A 21,327-nucleotide genomic window follows, 5' to 3' on the forward strand; every position below is an offset into this window, starting at 1 on the left:
TCTTTCCATCTTTCTTTCTTTTTTTAAAGATTTTATTTATTCATAAGAGACAGAGAGAGAGATTGGCAGAGGGAGAAGCAGGCTCCCCGCTAAGCAGGGAGCCCCATGCGGGACTCGATCCGAGGACCCTGCGATCATGACCTGAGCCGAAGGCAGATGCTTAACCATCTGAGCCACCCAGACGCCCTCTTTGCATCTTTCTGTGGAACCAAATCCTCGGTAATTTTTCCTCTGGCCCTCTGAACAGGTGATTCACCTTGGGGAAAAAAAAAAAAAAATCCCTTTGTAGAGGCTACTTGAGCTTGGCGGAGGTGGGGGGGGTCGGAGGAGGAAGTTTTCCATTCTGAAGGACTTCTCTTTCCTCGGAAATCTGTCTTTCCAAATCCATAAAGACGAGACCCGCCTCCCAGGAAGCGGTTTGACGCTCACGGCCCCTTGAGGACACTACTAGCTGTTGGGCAGCTCTTTTAAAGTTACTGAGACCCTGGGCGGAAACCCTTTTACCAGCTGTTCCCAGCCCCGCTCCTTGAGTCCGTAGTCCCCAAGACAACATCGGGGTTGACGGCAAAATTGTTTCAGAGATGTTGCCTTTCAGGCTAATTCTCTTCCAGCCACCCCAAACAGACTTCCAACTAAAGTTACCGTAGGAGTCTGCCAGAGAGAATTACTTCTGCCAGTTCGAATTGTAGGATTTCGTACTTACTACGATACGTTGTTTTTCAGAGTCACAGTTTGGATGTGAAACCGCTGTGGCAGCCCAACTTCGAGAAGCTGTTGACACAGTTGGAATGGTTCCAGTAACCTACCTTGCAAAACGCTTCGTGTTCACAGAGTTTCCTTTGTGAAAGTAAGTGGACTGCTATGTTAATGTAATCATCTCTAATTTTTGATATGTGAATGCGTGTGGACGGGTCAAGGCTTTGAGAAATGCCGAACTCCCGGTGACAAATAGGGTCAGTGCCAAACAAAACAAAACTGAAAAATACACTTTTTTGTTTCACCATTGGAAGAACTTGCTAAATACATATTTGCTCATAGTGTACTTCCCCTAAATTTTTTTTTTAAGATTTTATTTATTTATTTGACAGAGAGAGCCAGAGAGCACAAGCAGTGGGAATGGAAGAAGGAGAGGGAGAAGCAGACTCCCCTCTGAGCAGGGAGCCCTACTCTGGGCAGGCCCCTGGGATCGTGACCTGAGCTGAAGGCAGACGCCCAACCATCTGAGCCACCCAGGCGCCCCTACTTCCCTTAATTTTGAGGATGCTAATATGATCTATTCAGGCATTTGTGTTGGTTTTAGTGTGTGCAATCATAGGAGCTGTGGAGGACAGGCCTCACCTGATCCATGCATTCTGTTTGCCTGCTCTTCTTTCTCAGTGACTTGATATGATTCAGCACTTCTATGCTGAGGGTGTTCCTTGGGTTCTTGTTTCGATTTAACGGATAATGAAAAAGTATTCCTAGTGCATAAGTAAGAGAAATTGGTTTGGGTTCCAGTTCTCAAACAAAAACAAGGCTTTGGAGGGGTTGGTGAGGGAAGAGAAGAAACTGGGAAGATAGGAATAACATGTTAGGTAGCTAGTCACTGGAGAGAGCATGGGGGAAATAACCTCAGAGCTGGGAGTCATAACTGGGATAAGTACTGTTTGACAGCTGGAGGATTTTAGGACATTTTGACTTGGACTTGGGATGGAAGCCCAGCGAGTGCAGGTTGCTCCAACGAGGTAGGGAAGATGCTGGGGCAGATGAAGCTTGAGTGGCTAACAAGAAGCACATGAGCCAAAGGCTCTCTGAACATGTGGATCTCTTTTAAATGCCAACCAGTAGATAGCTTGTACCATTGTAAGTCTTATGTCATGGTTAAGACCATGAAGTTTTAGTGTCAAGGTTGTTAGACAAACTATGAGATCCTGAGCAAGTTAATCAATCTCTTTCAGCTTTAGTTTTTTCATGTTTGTTTAAAAAAAGGGATGGTAGGGGTGCCTGACTGGCTCAGTGAGAAAGACATGCAACGCTTGATCTCAGGGCTGTGAGTTTTATCCCCACATTGGATGTAGAGATTACTAAAAAAATAAATAAATAAACTTAAAAAAAAAAAAAGGAGAGGGGTGCCTGGGTGGCTTGGTGGGTTTAGTGTCTGTCTTCAGCTCAGGTCATGATCTCAGGATCCTGGGATCTAGCAGCATCAGGCTCCTGCTCAGCAGGGAAGTCTGGTTGCCGCTCTGCCCCACCCCAGCACATGCGCTCCTGTCTCTACACGTGCGCTTTCCGTCTCTCTCTCTCTCTCTCAAATAAATAAAATCTTTTTTAAAAAAGGAGATAGTAATAGTACCAACTTCATTGGAGTGTTGTACAGATTGTATGAGTGCTTAGCCTATTGCCGAGCACACAGGAAGAACTCAGTGAATGTTAGTCATCATCGTCATCATCATTTCAGTTAAATAAGCATAATTAGACGTATATTTATAAGGAACAGGTCCATCCAAAGAGAATCAATGAAGGTATTGCCATTCAGTGAGGAGCACACAAGACTAAATGAGGATACCATAAGCAGGAACCCTACAGCTTTCTGCCCCGCTTCTGTCAATTTCCTGACCCTACACATCCACTGATCTACCTTCTATCATTATAGATGAAATAATCTATTCTAAAATTTCATATAACTGGAATCACATGGTGTGTGCCTTTTTTTTAAGATTTTATTTATTTATTTGAGAGAGAGAATGAGAGAGTGAGAGAGAGCACATGAGAGGGGGGAGGGTCAGAGGGAGAAGCAGACTCCCTGCTGAGCAGGGAGACCGATGCGGGACTCGATCTTGGGACTCCAGGATCATGACCTGAGCCAAAGGCAGTCGCTTAACCAACTGAGCCACTCAGGCATCCTTGTTTGTTGTTTTTTTAAAGATTTTCTATTTGAGAGAGAGAGTGAGAGAGAGCAGGAGCGGGGGGAGGGGCAGAGGGAAACAGAGAAGCTGACTCCCCGCCCAGCAGGGAGCCCGACATAGGGCTCGATCCCAGGACCTTGGGATCATGACCTGAGCCAAATGCAGACGCTTAACTGACTGAGTCACCCAGATATCCCTGTTTTTTTGTTTGTTTTTTTAAGTAAACTCTACACCCAACCTGGGGCTTGAACTCATGACCCTGAGGTCAAGAGTTGCAGGTTCCACTGACTAAGCCAGCCAGGCGCCCTTCTCCCCAGTATTTTTAAGCCATCCTTTTACATTGTACCTAAAATCCTTTCTCTGTAGTCTCCCTGAGGACCTTCCTCCATCAATTATTCACTTTCTTGAAGCTTCTGTGACTTCCCCAACCTAGCAATAGTCTTATTCTTCAAAAAAAAACCCTTCTCTTAATCATGATATCTCACTGAAGATAGTGTTTAATATCTCTGGGTTCTAGGGCGCCTGGGTGGCTCAGCTGGTTAAGCAACTGCCTTCGGCTCAGGTCATGATCCTGGAGTCCCGGGATCGAGTCCCACATCGGGCTCCCTGCTCGGCGGGGAGTCTGCTTCTCCCTCTGACTCTCCCCTGTCTCATGCTCTCTCTCTCCCATTCTCTCTCTCTCAAATAAATAAATAAAATCTTTAAAAAAAAAATCTCTGGGTTCTAGTCTCTCTCTGTGTCTGCCTGCAAGATCTCTACCTGGATGCCCAGTGTGTGCCTCAAACTCAACACCTATAAAACAGTACCCTCTGTATGCCTTCCCCCCACGTTTCCTCTAATATTCTTTTTTTTAATTGACTGTTTTTATTAATTTACACTTAGTTTTCACTTAAGAACATAGAGATAACATCACAATTGCACTGTTATAAAGTTAAAAGGCCTTTGTGTTTCATTACCAGGTAAAAATTTGGGGGCTAGTTGTCTCACAGAGGATGCTAAACAGCCACTGGCCCTTTTATTTTGGTTTTATTAACAGAAATACTGCCTTAGTGAAATTATAAGCATAGGCCTCTTAATTAAGCTTCCTAGGAGTCTGAACTTTTACTTTCAATACCAAATAGTATCTGGAACACATGCTCGCTTTTGTGTTTTTTTAGAAATTCTAAGAATTGGCCCAGATTCACGTGATAGTCATTCCTTAATCCATAGTCACCATGGGCCTCAAGGAGTAATTCTTTGAAAGAATGGAAAAGGCGCAGATCCTCTCCATTTCCTTCGGTTTCGACACTTTCAGCATGCTTACAGGAAATGTGTTTCCAGTTGGGCTACCTAATTGTGTGCCAGAATTCCTCACAGTGCTCTTTGAAGCCCTCCACACAGATTATACCCGGCTTTCCTGTCATGCAAAATCCAGTCACGTCTAACCTTTTCCCGACATCCAAAATCTTTTTTCTTAGGTCCTGCTGATATATGTGGTGACCGTAGATCCACATTCGGAGGAATGTGTTCTTGACTGGCTTTGCTTGTGTAGATGGTTCGTAAACAAGCTTTCTGTTCAGGAAATAGGAGGCACTATTGTCCTGCAACCACTGGATTGCCGCACATACACAGAGCTCACCTGGATCAAAAGTCCCTATATAAGAAGTGAGACCTTTGTTGAGAAGTAGTTGCTGTTGTCTGTCAAGCTCAGACGACCGTCCAAATAGCTGCAATGCTGCATAGGGGTAGCTGTGAGGCATGGTTACTTGCAAATCAATTTTCACCTTGGGCTCCTCAATCTGGAGGGTAATCACAAATTCGATTTTTGGCGGCAGCGCCTCCCTTGTGCCTTCCAAATATCGCTTTATATTCGTCAGGACATTTACATCTTCAAGTTTTACTTCTCCTTGGTTAGGAAACAGAAAACAGCATTTCCATCTCTAGCAGCTGAAGCTGCAGGCATTCTTTCATTGAAGAAGACATGTTGCCTCGAAATCCACCTGCCAGGAAAACTGGAAAGGCCCAGGAGCACTAGGTTTGTTAATTTCAGCGGTGTCCAGAGAAATTTCCCGAAGGTCCCTTTCCGTGGAAGCAGTTTTGCAGGAACGCTACGCACCGACAGCCTTCCCGGTCATTCAAAGGAAACAGCCCCAAGCCCTCTCAGAACCGGGATCCGCAGTTCCGCAGGCGCGAGCTGCACATGATCCGCTCACATTTCCTCTACTATTCTTTGTCAGCTAGTGGCACACCATCTACCCAGTCACTTGAGTCAGAAATCTCCTCCTTCTGCCTGCATTTGCTTCTCTCCTCCATTCAGCCACTTGTAAACACTTGACATCATCCCTCCTGTTACTACCCTTCATTGTCTCTCCTCTGAACCAACGGAGTGCTCCAAAGCAGTGCTTTGCGAACTTTAAAGAATCATACAGATCACCTGGGGATCTTGTTAAGACACAGATTTTGATTCAGCAGTCCTCGGGTAGGGCCTGTGATTCTTCATTTCTAACCAGCCCCCAGGCGATGCCCATACTTGCCCGTTCTGTTTTCACTCCCTGTCTAGGTAATGTCATCCTGTCTTGTGACTTTAAATACCATCTATATGCAGATGACCCCAAATTGCTAGTAAATCTCTAGTCTGTACTTCTCCCCTGAACGTGGCTCTGTTCTCCATTTGCCTACTTACCATGACCACTTGGATAGCTAATAGACCTCCCAAATGTAACTTCTGTATAAACTGAACTACAGATCTTCTCCCCTAAACCTCCTCCATGGCCATCTTTCTGTTCTCAATTAAAGGTGACTCTCTTCTTTCAGTTGCTTGGGCCAGACATTTTTGGAGTTGTCCTTGACTCCTCTTTTTCTCACAGCCCACATTCCATTCCTCAGCAATCACATTGGCTCTCCATTTATGCTATTTCCAGACTCTGGTGCCTTGTCACACTTCTGCTGCTGCCACCCTGGTCCAAGTCAGCATCAGCTCTCACCTGGTTGACTGGAGTAGCTTCCTGTCTGGTCTCCCTGCTCCCACCCTTATTTCTCTCTACGTTCTGTTCTCAACTTCAACAGCCAGAAAAGATCCTTTAAAAATCTGTTGGACCATGTCACTTCTCTGCTCAAAACCTCACAGTGGCTCTCTTTCACCTCTTTGACTACATCTGCTCCACCTTCTGTCTGTGAACTCTGACTCAGCCATTCTGGTTTCTCTGTTCCTGGAGCATGACTGGCATACTTCTGATTTTTCATGGTTACCTTTGCTTATGACATTCTTCCTTCAGAAATCTGCATGGCTCACTCTTGCCTCTTTTAATTCTTTGCTCAGATGTCACTCGTTGGGGCCTTTGCTGAGCACCCTACTTAGAATCCCACCTCTCCTTAACCTCTTGCCCTGCTTTGTTTTTCTCACAGCCACATTATTTAATATACAGAGTATATGTGTATTTATTTTGATTATTGTTTGTCTCCCGACACTGGCATATAAGCTCCAGTGTGGATCGGGAATTTTGACAGTTTCATTTACTGCTTTATTCCCAGCATCTACAGCAAAGTGATTGTTCAGAAATATTTGCTAAGGGGCGCCTGGGTGGCTCAGATGGTTAAGCATCTGCCTTCGGCTCAGGTCATGATCCCAGGGTCCTGGGATCGAGTCCCGCATGGGGCTCCCTGCTCCTTGGGAGCCTGCTTCTCCCTCTGCCTCTCTCTCTCTCTCTCTCTGTTTCTCATGAATAAATAAATAAAAAGTTTTAAAAAAATTTGCTAAACTATGATGAATACATGAGAATTATTTCTAAAGTTCACCGGTACATTACTTCCTGTTGAAATCCGTGAATATATCCCCATTCCTTACGGGATAAAATCCAGTCTCCCTAACATCACATTTGAGGGTGGAAAGACCCTGAAAACAGTATTCCAGTAGTTCCATGGTAACTTTTTTTTTTTAAGATTTTATTTATTTATTTGAGAGAGAGAGAAAGAGAGCATAGGCGGGGGAAGGGGCAGAGGGACAAGCAGACTCCCCTCAGACCCAGCAAGGGGCTTGATCCCAGGACCCCAAGATCATTACCTGAACCGAAATCAAGAGTTGGTTGCTTAACTGACTGAGCCACCCAGGGGCCCCTCCAAGTTTTTATTTATGTATGTATGCTAGTTAGCATACATATTTCATTTCTTTCTGGGGTATATATGCTATTTATTTATTTATTTATTTATTTATTTAATTTATTTTTTTTAGTGTAAGCTCTATGTCCATTGTGGGCTTGAATTCACAACCCGGGGTCAAGAGTCTCTTGTTCTACCAACTGAGCCAGCCAGGTGCTGAGGATTTGGAGATTTTTTAAAAATGTAATTAATTAATTTATTTATTTTAAAAGATTTACTTATTTATTTGAGAGAGGGCGCATGCAGCAGGGAGGGGCAGAGAGAGAGGGAGAGAGAAATCCAAGCCAACTCTGCTGAGTGTGGAGCCCAATGCGGGGCTGTCTTATGATCCTGAGATCATCACCTGAGCTGAAACCAAGAGTTCGTTGCTTAAGCAACTGAGCCACCCAGGTGCTCCTTAATTTTATTTTTTAAAGTACTCTCTAACCCTAAGGTGGGGCTTGAATTCATGACCCAGAAATTGAGAGTTGCATGCTCTACTGAGCCAGCCAGGCGCCCCCATCAGGTTCCTTTCTTTCTTTCTTTCTTTTTTTTTTTTTTAAGGATTTTATTTATTTATTTGAGGTAGTGAGAGAGAGAGAGAGCAAGCCAGAGAGAGCAGAGGTGGTGGGGAGGGGCAGAGGGAGAGGGAGAAGCAGGCTCCCCACTCAGCAAGGAGCCCAATGTGGGGCTTGATCCCAGGACCCCAGGGTCATGACCTAAGCCCAAGGCAGACACTTAACTGACTGAGCCACCCAGGTGCCCCACCTCCCCCAATCAGATTTCTGATTCATAAATTTCAGCACTATGTCTGAGATGTGGAAAGCCCTCAGAAATGTCAGTGAGCTGGATATATAGTGTGTTTGTTAGGTAACTTTTCCTCTGACAGGTGCCCCCTGAATAGAGAAGCAGGTGGAGAACAGTCATTCCCACTTGTGAAGGTCTGTGCCTGTCATAGATGTGTTGGGAGATGTTTATATTGAATTTGATCCTCCTGCCAATAGATAGTTCTTTTCCTCAAGAAATAGAGTTGTCTTCACTTCCTAAAAACGTTGAGAGCATCTGTGATTAACTAGCTCCTACTTAAAATACCTCAGAATCTGTAAATACACACAGGAAAAGCAAGAAGACGAACATTATGTGGATCAATTAGTTATTTTCTCTAGACAACCTTGACTGTCATGATGCAGAAGATTGTTGTCACCCGTATGGAGGAGATTTTGGTTATTTTTACTCTAAAATTTCCTACTACATTTTTAAAGAACAAATTGTTCAAATATACCATCTGAATCACTGTATCCTCTTAAAACTAAATCTAAACCTTTGTTCATTACTAAGATTTATATTTTCCTTCTTCCTTTTCAGTGCTTATTTCTGTAGCTACCATCCAGCTGATGATAATAGTTTCATGAAACAAAAAAGGAGGTTCAGAAAGTCAGTGTCATAATCTTGAAAGTATTTAATAGAGTATCTTTATTTGGGGTGAATTTGGTTGTGATGTCAATCCAGTGATTTGGGTTGAACTGTTCCTTTTTATCGATTGTCAGTGCTAATCGATATTTAAAGACAACTTTCAGATGACTGGTTTTGATGTGCTTCCTGTTGTCGTAGTTCTGATGTCAGCTGACCATTTCACTCAGGAGCAGCAGGGTAGGAGAGGAGCTCCTGCTCCGGCAGCGGTCAGGGGGCAGTGCTGCTGGGACAGGCTCACCTGCCGAAGACATCTGTATGAAGCCGAGACTAGAGGGCTCATGTGTCAGCATCAGACCGTTGGTCTAGTGTCTGGTTGTGTGCAGGCCGCACTGGCCAGCCAACTCAGCCCCAGGCACGAGAAAAGCACTGCAGGATGAATGGGATCTAATTAGATGGATGGAAAATCATGTGAAAAGGATGGCTTTTTACTCCTTTGCTTCTTGGAGCTCTTGCTTTAGGAGGAACCAGGGCTTCCTCCTTACACTGTGACAACCCTAGCTGAGCAGGTACTTCCTTGAAGCCTTTGACAAGGATAAGTTACTTGGAAAGTTTTGCTTACCTGTAGAAACCAAGCTGCTCACTGACAGCAGCACAGACAAGTAGTAAAGTTCAGGGGTCGTTTTTTCCTATATTTGGGAGGAAAAAGCACTGTGAGGAATACTTATCTTTTGATTGGAACCTGTATTTACAACATTTTTGCCAAAGGATTTAAACAATGGCACCGGCTTAGCAAGAGATGGAAGGCTTGCTGCTCCCTGCACCAAAAGCAGGCCAGCACTTGCACTGTTGATTGATAGCTTATCTTTTTTCTTTTTTTTCAAAGGCTAGTAAAGTGGAATTCACCCACAAAAAGAAAAATCTCTCATGGAATTTTTAAACTTCCCCTGGTGAAATGTTTTAACTGTGACATGTGTCTAATTAGGAATTCTGTCTCTACATATCTCTATTTTTAGTGTGAGGAGAAAATAAATATTGAAGACTAATGGTATATTATATATAGACATGCTTTCAGATTAAGATGAGCCCTTGAGAAATTCAGTATTTAGAAACACACACAGTCATTTGCCAAAACTGTTAACACCATGGTACAGGCTCCTTCGCCGAAGGATCCCACACCAAATAGAGCAAACATCCTCTTGAGTGCCTGTGGAACTGGTTCCATATGCGTAAGCAGCACAGTAAACCCTAGAAGGACAACAGAACAGCATCCATTTACTGGGTGTAGTTATCTCGGAAAAACATTCTTGAATGCAAACCTAAATAGAGGATGTTTCCTCGCTTCCCTCCTGTGGGACACAGATGCTCAAAACGTAGCCAAGCTAAGGTTTCCTTTGACGTGGGCAGTGTTCTTATTATTGGCATTGCTGGTTATAAGAACTCTGCTTTTTTCACAATTCTATTATCTCATTTAAACCTTAGCAAAACTGAAGCCTGTTTTTTTTTTTTATCTCCACTTTATATTTGATTTTTTAAAAGATTATTTACTTTAGAGAGAGAGAGAGAGCATGGGGGTGGATAGGGGCAGAGGGAGAGAGAGAATCCCAAGCAGACTCCCTGCTGAGCGTGGAGCCTCACACAGGGCTCAATCTCACGACGCTGAGATCATGACCTGAGCCGAAATCAAGAGTCAGATGCTTAATTGACTGAGCCATCCAGGCGCCCCTTATTTCCATTTCATAAATGAGGAGCAGGAAGCTCAGAGAGGTTAGGTAGCTCCTGTCGTTGTGGAGTCAATGTTTCAGCTGGCCTCCCTCTGTCTCTAAAGCCAGTACTTTCACCATCACATATGTAGCCTCTTGTGGAGCTGGGATTCAGCAGGAGACTCTAGAACAGTGCCTAAGGCATTCAACAGTTTTTTTTCTTTTAAGATTTTATTTATTTATCTTAGAGAGAGGGAGAGAACAAGCAGTGGGAAGCGTCAGAGGGAGAGAGAGAGAAGCAGACTCCCTGCTGAACAGGAGGCCTGATACGGGGCTCGATCCCAGGACCCAGAGATCATGACCTGAGCAGAAGGTAGATGCTTAACGACTGAGCCACCTAGGCACCCCAATAACTATTTTTTCATTAAAAATTTTTTATTTGAGAGAGCAGGAGAGGGGGGAAGGTCAGAGGGAGAAGCAGACTCCCCACTGAGCAGGAAGCCCGATGCGGGACTCGATCCCGGGACTCCAGGATCATGACCTGAACCGAAGGCAGTCGCTTAACCCACTGAGCCACCCAGGCGCCCGAAAAAAATAAAATCTTAAAAAATTTTAGGGGCTCCATGGTGGCTCAGTTGGTTATGCGTCCAATTCTTGATTTTCCCTCAGGTCATGATCTCAGGGTCATGAGATTGAGCCCTGTGTCTGCTTTTCTCCCTCTCCCTTTGCCCCTCCACCTCCACCCTTGGGCACACTCTCTCTAAAATAAATAAATAAATCTTAAAAAAAAAACCTTAGATGGGGCACCTGGGTGGCTCAGGTGGTTAAGCGTCTGCCTTCAGCTCAGGTCATGATGCCAAGGTCCTGGGATCGAGCGCCTCATCGGGCTCCCTGCTCAGCGGGGAGCCTGCTTCTCCCTCTCCCTCTACCTGCTGCTCCCCCTGCTTGTGCTCGCTCGCTCGCTCTCAAATGAATAATGAATAAACTCTTCAAAAATTTTTCTTAAAATCTTAGACATAGTTTTTATTTAAATCACACATTGCTCTTCTAAGCACACACATAGGAAAATGTAATCAAAATGTATTAAGATAATCCTAGAACTTTACATTTCAGAGTCCAACACGTCTCTGTCACTTCTTTATTTCAAATTGTCGAGGTCTCTGGTTTTCTCCACGGTATTATCTCCTGTCCAGTAACCATTTATTAAATGAATGAATGAATCTGGTATTTTTTTATATTATCACTAAAGAATTTTATAACACCAACACAGCATATTATATGGGCCCAAATTTTAGGACAACTAAAACAGTTATTAAGGAACTTATAAAAAATTTCCTTCACTTGAATTTTAAATGTGAATTTTTTCTAAAGTTTCAGTCTGAGCTCCCAAGGAGCTTTTTTGTTTGGACAATGTCTGGCAAATAATAGGCACTTCATAAGTCTTACCCATTTTTGTTTGGGCTATGTCTGGCAAATAATAGGCACTTAATAAGTCTTACCCATTTTTGTTCGGGCAATATCTGGCAAATAATAGGCACTTAATAAGTGCTTGATAAATGCACACTTACCAATTGTGAAGAAAGTAAAGATGATACTGCCAACCAAGTTGGTAAGGAGAGGTTGCCTGCAGTATCGGGAAGATCTGGGCCTAAAATCAATACACAGGTCATTAATTTATCAATTACTAGAAGAAATTTGCCCTGTAAGCATGATACCAGAAGGCACTAACCATTGAATTCTAATCCTGATTCTGGCCTGAGGTTCGTTTGGCTGCAGGCAACTCATTTAAGAACCTTCGTTCCTGGGGCGCCTGAGTGGCTCAGGGGGTTAAGTATCTGCCTTCAGCTCGGGTCATGATCTCAGGGTCCTGGGATCAAGCCCCACGTCAGACTCCCAGCTTGGTGGGGAGTCTGCTTCTCCCTCTCCCTCTGCTTCTTCCCCTGTGTGTGCTCTCTCTCTCCCAAATAAATAAATAAAATCTTAAAAAAAAAAAAAAAAAACCTTCGTTCCTTTACCATGACTGCAAATTAATAATGTGAAAACAGCCCACAAGTAGTACAAGAGTTGTTAATATTTACAATCGGTGGACAAATAATGTCTATCATCTTTCTAATTCATGTTAACCAGATATTTTGGTGAGAAAATATCTTGTGGAAATTCTGGCCTTCTGGAGTAAGGAAATAGGCCTTACTGCACACAAAACTCCTATGACAGACGTTGGCAAGTTTAAATTAGGCTAATTACAGTGAGTATCACAGTTTCCTTTTCTTGTCACTTAAGTAGATTCTCAGTTTTCAGATTGTTTTAGAATTTCCACATTTTTAGAGAGACAGTTTTTTTTATTTTGATGTATCAAATGGCATTTGCTTCATTTGTCCAGTTACTAGCTGACTTTTTCTGCCAAGACTAATGTCCTCCATAGAATCTAAAATAATATATCAAGTCACAATCTGGTCACATATGCTGTGTCACCCTCAGCCCTGCAGACGTTAGCTCATATCAGGCTGGCAGGACTGGTCTCTAGGGAATCTGTACGTTGAAATGTTGGTGCCCTCGTTGTCTCCCATTTAATGGCTTCTTGTACCAGAAGAAATCTGTTAAGTTAAACTCAGTCTGCCCTATTCCCAAGTACTCTTTTGGTGTTGAGATTTTTGACTTTTCAAAGAGGTAAAGCAGGTAACTACCATTGATAATAGGGGCAGAAACAATGGGGCAGGCTGCAGTTGAACATGTAACAGGAATCTCAGAGCATACCCCAACCATCTCCAGAGGTAAGACATGCATGCTGGGCTGCCAGGTAAAGGGGTTGGTCGTGAAAGAACTTACCTTAGCAGAACATACAACTGGAGGACCAGAGCCGTGATCCCAAACAAGAACACTGTCACTTGCCTGCATGGGACACAGCGAGTTACATTTTACGTTACTTCTTTAGTGATAAAATGGCTTCAAGAAACTAAATGTATGGGGTGTCTGGGTGGCTCAGTCATTAAGCGTCTGCCTTCAGCTCAGGTCATGATCCCAGGGTCCTGGGATCAAGCCCCACATCGGGCTCCCTGCTCAGTGGGGAGCCTGTTTCTCCCTCTGCCTGCCGCTCCCCCTGCTTGTGCTCTCTCTCTATCACTCTCTCAAATAAATAAAATCTTAAAGAAAAACCAAATTTAGGTTCTGCTTCATAACAACGTTACATTAAACCATGGAGATAAAGTTTTAAACAAAACAAAGATGACTTGAGATCATCCCATTAGAACAAAATTATGTCTAATAATACTTCACTAAGAATAATGGCTACCATTTATTGAGCTCCTACTATGTAGCAGGCACTGTTGATACTGGTCTCTAAGGAATCTTTAGAACCTTCGTTCCTTTACCATGACTATAAGTTAATGCTGTAAGACAACCCACAGGTAATAGTAAAAGTTAATATTCATCATTAGTAAACAAGTGTGTCACACACTTTTTATTCACTTTCTCATTTAATATGCATAAAATCTGGAGCGCCTGGGTGGCTCAGTTGGTTGGGCGTCCAACTCTTGGTTTTGGCTCTGGTCGTGATCTGAGGGTTGTGAGATTCAGCCCCATGTCAGGCTCCACCCTCATCAGGGAGTCTGCTTGAGATTCTCTTCCTCTCCCTCTCTGCCTCCCCCCTCCCCCCAGCTCGGTCTCTCTCTCTCTCTCTCTCAAATAAATGAATAAATAAGATCTTTAAAAAAATATGCACAAAATTCTATGAGGTAAGGACTGTGGTTCCCCATTTTATTGAGGAAACCGAGACTCAGAATGATGAAGTGTCCTGTCCAAGGACAAACACTGAGTAGTGACAGAGCTAGAATTTTGAACCGGGTCCGAGAGTCTTAACCATGCCTCTGTGCTGCGCTAGCTCTGTGCTGGCCAGATAGTTCACACTGAGTGTAACTCATGAACAGAGTAAACCTACCTACCACAACTTACACAACCGAATGAAGTCTGCTATTTCTGCCCATTTTTGAAATTCTTTTGAGATTATGTGTACATAGTTTCCATGCATATAAGAAAATCTTCTGCAATAACTAATAGTTCTCTTCACCATAAGCTGTATTATTTACCTTAATTATTTTATTAATCAGGTTTAACACTGAAAGATTTTAGGGTATTTGTAGAAATCAAATCTGCCCTCCAAAGACAAAGATTTATCTCTATTGAAAGTACTAAAAAAAAAAACAAAACAGACAATTTTAAAATACCCCCAGACTGGTTGGTAATCGCACATTGTTACAACTAGGCTATAGTTATAGCCTTAATGTGACTATTTTGGAAGGAATAGCATCTTTTTAGGGGTATAAATTCCGATCAGTTGTCAAGTCAATCACATTATTTTAACAGTCAGCCAACATAGATTTAATCATATTGAGCATTTCTGAAATGTGACCAGAGAAGACAGTTAACTATTTTTTTAAATGTTAACATTTAAAAAACTGGCTTAATGTTTACAAAATGTTTCATTAATGTTTACATATCAGGTTTTAAAACTTAAAGTCAGTAGTTCTTATGTCAAGTATACCTCAGTGTTTTATAAAATGATTTAAAAATTGAAAATAAATTTTAGTTAAACGTTGAGACTGTCTCAGGAAGAAATGGGCTTTTTGTCATCGAGAGCTGGGGAGAGACACTTACAGCCTGAGCCGGCGTGATCTCGGCAGCCAGCCGTGCAGGTGGTACGCCGTGTGGGCCAGACAGAAGTGAATCATGGGGACGCTGGTCCTTGAGCACCTGGAGCGGGGCACAGAGGATCCAGAGCAGCCCTGTTAGAGCTCCCAAACTACTTCTCCCCCCATTTGTCCCCAGCTTGTCCCGCTTCCCAGCGCAAGTACTCTGGTACCCTGCAGTGATCCCGAGGAAGTACTTTTCCTTGGAGAGGGACAGATCTTTGTTCTTCTAAAGCCACCCTGGGCTATGATGGACGCTCACTGTAACTTAATTCTTCCGTGGTTTTGAAGGTCCTAGCTCAAGTTGGCTGTGTTCACGGGGAATTAATAGAACCGAGCTGGATATTTGAGATGGGTTGAATGTGACAAGGGAGAAAGCTTCCTTTAGCTGAGAGATCAGCTTCCTCCAGCCCCTTTCACAGCCTTTCCCCTGGGGAGGACCAGGAAACCTGAGTGCATCTCCAAGGTTGGGGAAGGGCTCTAAGCTCTTTGTTCTGTCCTTCCCTGAACGGCAGGCAGCTCCCTTGGGGACCTATACCTCCTGTTCTTAGCTTTATTGTTCTTGCAGCTCATAGCACAGTCTGGGGGGGAGGGGGGAGCAGTGCCTGAAGCCTGAGGTGGGCGGGGCTGGAGCTGCTCTGCTGCAGCAGGTTACCCTGGTTTCCATGTGGGCCCAGAGTACCCTTGGGGATGTTGTATTCACCACCACCCCATAATACCACAGGCACTTCCTATGGGACTTGGGGGTAGGGATGGGAGGAGTGGGAACGAGCCTCAAGTGAACCCCGGTATCATCCTTAGGCTGATAACTGAAAGGTAGGACATTTAAATCATTCTTACAAATTAATTCTTTTTTTTTTTAATTCCATATGGAGCATTACTGACCCTTCTGTCCTTTATTTCTTAGCAACAATTAGCATCTCTCTGATCCCTACCACTATGCTTTGTTGGGAGAAACCTCAAATGTTTATTGAATAAGTGTTTCTTATTTCCATTCTCACTGATTACTTAAATGAGGCACTCATGACTTTGTAACTGGCCTTCCTGTCTTGTTTTACCCCTTCCAGTTAATCCCCTAGCATTACCATCATCAGTATTGTCACTTTCCTCAAAAATAACAGCTAGCATTTATTTTTACACTGTGCTAGGCAATATGCTAAGCACTTTGCCATTAATCAGAATTAATCCTCAAAGTAACTGAAATTGGTTGTCATTGTCTCTATTTTACAGATGAGGAGACTGAAGACACATAATTAAGTGATTTGGTTAAGTTGGTAAAACCGTATAAAGGTTTTAAGCACCCATGTCTTCTTTTTCTTTTTTTTTTTTTTAAGATTTTATTTATTTGACAGAGAGAGACACAGCTAGAGAGGGAACACAAGCAGGGGGAGTGAGAGAGGGAGAAGCAGGCTCCCCGCAGAGCAGGGAGCCCGATGCGGGGCTCGATCCCAGGACCCTGGGATCATGACCTAAGCCGAAGGCAGACGCCTAACGACTGAGCCATCCAGGTGCCCCATGTCTTATTTTTCTAAAACATTGTTTTTATAGAACCCTGTTGTCACTCCATTGCTCAGAAAACTTCAGAGGTTCTCATCGCCTAAGGGGTTAACGGTCACATTCCTCAACTAGGAGAGCTCATTTCCATTCTGCACAGCTCTGGGTATCTCCCATTTTTCTTCTTGATGAGAGAGCCTAGGAGTCAGGAAACTGAGAGGCTAACCCTGGTTCTTTCACTCCCTAGCCTTGAGCAATGAGCAATGAGCGTTGTCCAATGAGCATGGAATCTGAGCAGGAGTTGGTCACCCTAGCAGTTGGATCTGAACACTATTGGGCTACAAATAAATGGTCCTGACACACAGATCTTCCAAGCATTGGCAAGTCTTAGAAGTGCACAGCGAGGTGTTGTATAGCCTTCATTTCCAGCTCATTCTCAACCCATTTTTTTCTCTGAGATGTTTGTAATACTGAAAAATTAGAAAAACCTACATGTCCAATGATAGAAGATTAACTGGAAAAATGAAATATCTAACAATAGCTTTTTTTTGGTAACAAGCTTAATGACTTTGGCCAAGTTTTTGTGTGTTTGCGTGGTGAAGATTTTTTAAAGATTTTATTTATTTATTTGACAGAAAGAGACACAGCAAGAGAGGGAACAGAGCAGGGGGAGTGGGAAAGGGAGAAGCAGGCCTCCCGCGGAGCAGGGTGCAGGGCTTAACGACTGAGCCACCCAGGCACCCCTGCGTGGTGAAGACTAAATGATCATGTGTGTGAAAGCATTTTATACGTCAAAAAGTGTCATACAGGGCGCCTGGGTGGCTCAGTTGGTTAAGCAACTGCCTTTGGCTCAGGTCATGATCCTGGAGTCCTGGGATCGAGTCCCGCATCGGGCTCCCTGCTCAGCGGGGAGTCTGCTTCTCCCTCTGACCCTCCCCCCCTCATGTGCTCTCTCTCTCTCATTCTCTCTCTCAAATAAATAAAATCTTAAAAAAAAAAGTGTCATACAACTGTTTGTTTATTGCCATTTACTGTATTTCTACGTTAATTATAAAAATACCCTGACCTCTACAGGTCGTTCCCCAAAGTTCCCAAAATGCTTTCAGCAATTTGGCATCACTGGAATTATAAGTTCTCAGAATGATTATTTTGAAACATAATTTGGATACATAAGAATATTTTTTTTTAAACTTTACAATAACAAGGGGCGCCTGGGTGGCTCAGTCGTTGGTCATCTGCCTTCGGCTCGGGTCATGAACCTAGGTCCTGGGATCAAGCCCCGCATCGGGCTCCCTGCTCCGCGGGGAGCCTGCTTCTCCCTCTCTCACTCCTCCTGCTTGTGTTCCCTCTCACTGTGTCTCTCTCTGTCAAATAAATAAAATCTTAAAAAAAATAAAACTTTATAATAACAAAATAGTTTTTTGATGGTTCATAAGCAGTGTTTATCAAAAAAATAACTCAGAACTGAGTGATTTGACTTTGAGGACTGGAAAGGTTCATTGTGTCAGGGAGCAAGAATTCCTATCCTCTCAGGTCTTTCTAGCTTAGGGACTAAGAATCAAATCGACATGAGAGAGAGAGGAGAAAATCAAATTTAATAGAGTACATATGGGGAATCCACATAGACATGGAAATTCCAAAGACAGGCAAAATGAGGCATATTATGTCATTCTGAACTAAGGCGAAGAGAGTGGAGGTCTGGGATTTCAGAGGAAAGGAATGCCCCTCACAGGGCGGCAAGAAGAGCAGATGTTTGGTAATTAGATGTTTGCCCTGCCATACAGATGGGTCCCTTAGATAAAATTTATCTCTGCTAATAACCCTTATTCTGGGAAAGACCCCAATTTAGATTCTTCTATGTAATTAAGGGAAGGACAAAACTTTCTCTTGAGCCTGTAGGGTCTCAGATGCCTTCCACTCAAAATAATCTGCATGCCAAAGTGGCACATTCTGAACCCCTTCAGCTGACTCCCAGCACAATGAATGAAAAAGACCCCCATGAAGATAAAATATTATGCCATTTCAGAGCACTGGGGGTAAAGAGGACATCCCACAAATCTGCCAAAAAAGAAGAAAGTCATGTAAAAAAAGAACAAGAGTCAGAATGGTGTTAGACTTCCAAAAGCAGGGTTGGATGCTGGGAAACAATGAAGAAATGCATTCCTAATTTTATTCTTCTTATTATTTTTAAAGATTTTATTTATTTATTTGACAGAGAGAGACACAGTGAGAGAGAGCACTAGCAGGGGGAGTGGGAGTGGGAGAGGGAGAGGCAGGCTTCCCGCCGAGCAGGGAGCCCGATGCGGGGCTCGATCCGGGGCTCGATCCCAGGACCCTGGGATCACAACCCGAGCCGAAGGCAGACGCTGAACGACTGAGCCACCCAGGCGCCCCTGAAGGCAGATGCTTAACAACTGAGACACCCAGGCGCCCCTATTCTTCTTATTTTTTAAAGAATTTATTTATTAGAGAGATCAAGCAGGGGGAGGGACAGGGGAAGAGGGAGAAGGAGATTCCCGGAGGAGCAGGGAGCCCGACGCAGGGCTGGATCCCAGAACCCTGGGATCATGACCTGAGCCGAAGGCAGACGCTTAACTGACTGAGCCACCCAGGCGCCCCAGACTACTGTTTTGAAGGACAGGTTGTCGGGGAGTCCTATTTATTTGGTAGTTGATAATGTCATTGTATCAGTTAACTGTGACCACAGTAGTGCATCACAAAACCTCGGCAGCATACAATAATAAACATTAATTTTTGCTCATGAGTTGAGGGTCAGCTTGTGGGTTTGTTGATACAAGCCCGGCTCAGCTGATCTCGCTGGGGCTTGCCTGTGTGTCCGAGCGTGTCATCTGTGGTTTGGCTGGTGCAGGATGGCCCCCGCCGCATAGCTGGTGTGGTTGGCTGTCCAGCAGCGGGAGTACAATCTCTCTCCCAGGCGGTCTGTCATCCTCCAGCCGGCTGGCCCTGGCTTGTTTTCATGGCAGAGGTAGGAGTCCAGAAGAGTGTGGAAGTGTGCAAAGCCTCAAAGGCCTGGCTCAGAACCCGGTTCTGCTACATTGTTTTGTCCAAAGCAAGTCACAAAGAGGGGGAAGGAGATCCCATCCCTGTACAGCAGGAGCTGCAAATGCACCCTGAAAAGGAAGGGTGGAGGATGGGGCTGTCTTTGTCATTGAAGCCACAGGCTTTTGTCCATCCACTTGGAAGGTGGAAGGACATCTAAAGACCTAGAACTGAACTTGTTTCCTTTTTCCTTTGCAGACCACAAGCAAAGTGTCAGAGTTTTCCATTCAGATCAAGAACTTCAAATTCCTAGCATGGAAAATTCAGAGAAGACAGAAGTGGTTCTCCTTGCTTGTGGTTCCTTTAATCCTATCACCAACATGCACCTCCGGCTATTTGAGCTGGCCAAAGACTACATGAATGAAACAGGTAGGAACAGTAGCCAGGACACTACCCCAAAATATGGCACTCTGGCTTGTTGGGTATTTTAAGCTGAAGGAGTTTGAAAAAATGGCAGAACCAGGAAGGTCCCTCTGACCTCCTCCGAACCATTCTCCCCTGAAGCAGCTCATAAAATCTTGATGTGAGAAGTGCCCTCCGTATACTGGGAGGAAAGGAGCATCCTTATTGCTAAAGACAGAGCGATGCCTGGAAGAATCTAAACTCATGGGCCTTGCCAAATTTCCTTGAGTTTACTACCCTTCCCTTGCACTCTTTGCCCTATCATATTTCTCAACGACTGTCCACTCTTCACTAAACCTGGCATAAAAATAGGTTTAACTGTTTCTTGGGGTCTTCATTTCCTAATGAAGGCACCCGTGTCACATAAACCTTCTATTAAATAAATTTCTACATTTTTCTTCTGTTTTTCTGTTTTTGTCAGTTTAATTTTCAGACCCAGCCAGGGACCCAAGGAGGGTTGAGGAAAACTATTACCTTCCCTACACAGTATGTTTTATTACATAAATGATCATGCATATGCTGCTAGATAGATGGATGGCTGCTCAGACTCACTAATAATCCTAATAATCAGGGAACTAAGATAAAAAAAATGAGATCTGTTTTGCCCATCACATCGACAAAAATGTTTAAATTTGATAGTGTCAAGTATCAGAGGTTGGGGAGAAATGGGCTCTTACATACACTGTAGGTGGACAGTACAAATTGATTAAGGCTTTTTACAAGGCAATTTGGCAATATCAAAACTTCTATTGTGTAGGGAGTTGGGGAGTTAGTGTTTCATGGGGTCACAGTTTCAGTTGGAGAAGATGAGAAAGTTCTGGAGACGGATGGTGGTGGGGACTGCACAACAGTGTGAATGTGCTTGATGCCACTGAACTGCGCACTTAAAACGGTGAATTTTATGTTCTGTCTGTTTCACCTTGTTTGTAAATGAATGTATGAGTGAACCTGAATCCCTGTTTTGAAAAGGGGGGTCTGTTATAAAACCATATTGATGATAATATTTCCTGTGCATAAAATCTAACTTGTTACACCTCACATCAAATCTGACTCTTTATCCAGGAAAATACAGAGTTATCAAAGGCATAATCTCTCCTGTTGGCGATGCATATAAGAAGAAAGGACTCATCTCTGCCCACCACCGAGTTATCATGGCAGAACTCGCCACCAAGAATTCAGAATGGGTGGAAGTTGATACCTGGGAAAGTCTTCAGAAGGAATGGGTAGAGACTGCTAAGGTGCTAAGGTATTCATGGTGAAATCAGCTTTGTCAGTTCTTCAGAAATGGGTTAGGGGCTTTTTGCCATGTTCCAGTGTTGCCTGTGTCTGTGAAATACAGATTTGCAAACTGTGACTCGGGTCGGGAGGGCTTCCCACATTCGGTGATTTCTTGGGTGTAGAGCACACAGCCGCAGAGCATGGGGGTACCTTAGACTTTATGCCTTTCATCATGTTCTGAGCTGCTTGCATGCTTGTTACTGTACCTCTGCGAGAGAGAATACAGAGAAAAGCCTGCCTGGCCTGTCTGTGCCCCAGATGAGAAAGGCAAAGTTGTAAGATGTCGTTAATCTTTTCTTT

At 43.8% G+C, this 21,327-nt stretch overlaps 1 protein-coding gene and 1 pseudogene across 10 annotated transcripts in view; one reads left to right on the forward strand and one right to left on the reverse strand.

Moving 5' to 3' along the window:
* NMNAT1 (nicotinamide nucleotide adenylyltransferase 1) overlaps nt 1-21,327 on the forward strand; it is a 29,894-nt gene that overhangs the window by 264 nt on the left and 8,303 nt on the right. For 7 of the 10 annotated variants that reach the window (XR_003522613.1, XR_003522614.1, XR_003522615.1 and 4 more), the window contains exons 2-4: nt 724-847; nt 19,546-19,716; nt 20,812-20,995. Coding sequence is in view for 7 of the 10 variants with exons in the window: in XM_027608362.1 (XP_027464163.1) it covers nt 19,602-19,716; nt 20,812-20,995 (299 nt within the window). In the remaining 3 variants the exon portion in view is untranslated. Of the gene's footprint in view, nt 1-39; nt 248-723; nt 848-19,153; nt 19,274-19,545; nt 19,717-20,811; nt 20,996-21,327 lie in introns of those variants that run through there. The other 3 variants (XM_027608335.2, XM_027608317.2, XM_027608352.1) reach the window with 3 other exon arrangements.
* LOC113930793 lies at nt 3,766-5,048 on the reverse strand (annotated as a pseudogene).

The sequence above is a fragment of the Zalophus californianus genome, chromosome 4 (genome assembly GCF_009762305.2).
Source record: "Zalophus californianus isolate mZalCal1 chromosome 4, mZalCal1.pri.v2, whole genome shotgun sequence".
In the NCBI taxonomy this organism is placed as follows: domain Eukaryota; kingdom Metazoa; phylum Chordata; class Mammalia; order Carnivora; family Otariidae; genus Zalophus; species Zalophus californianus.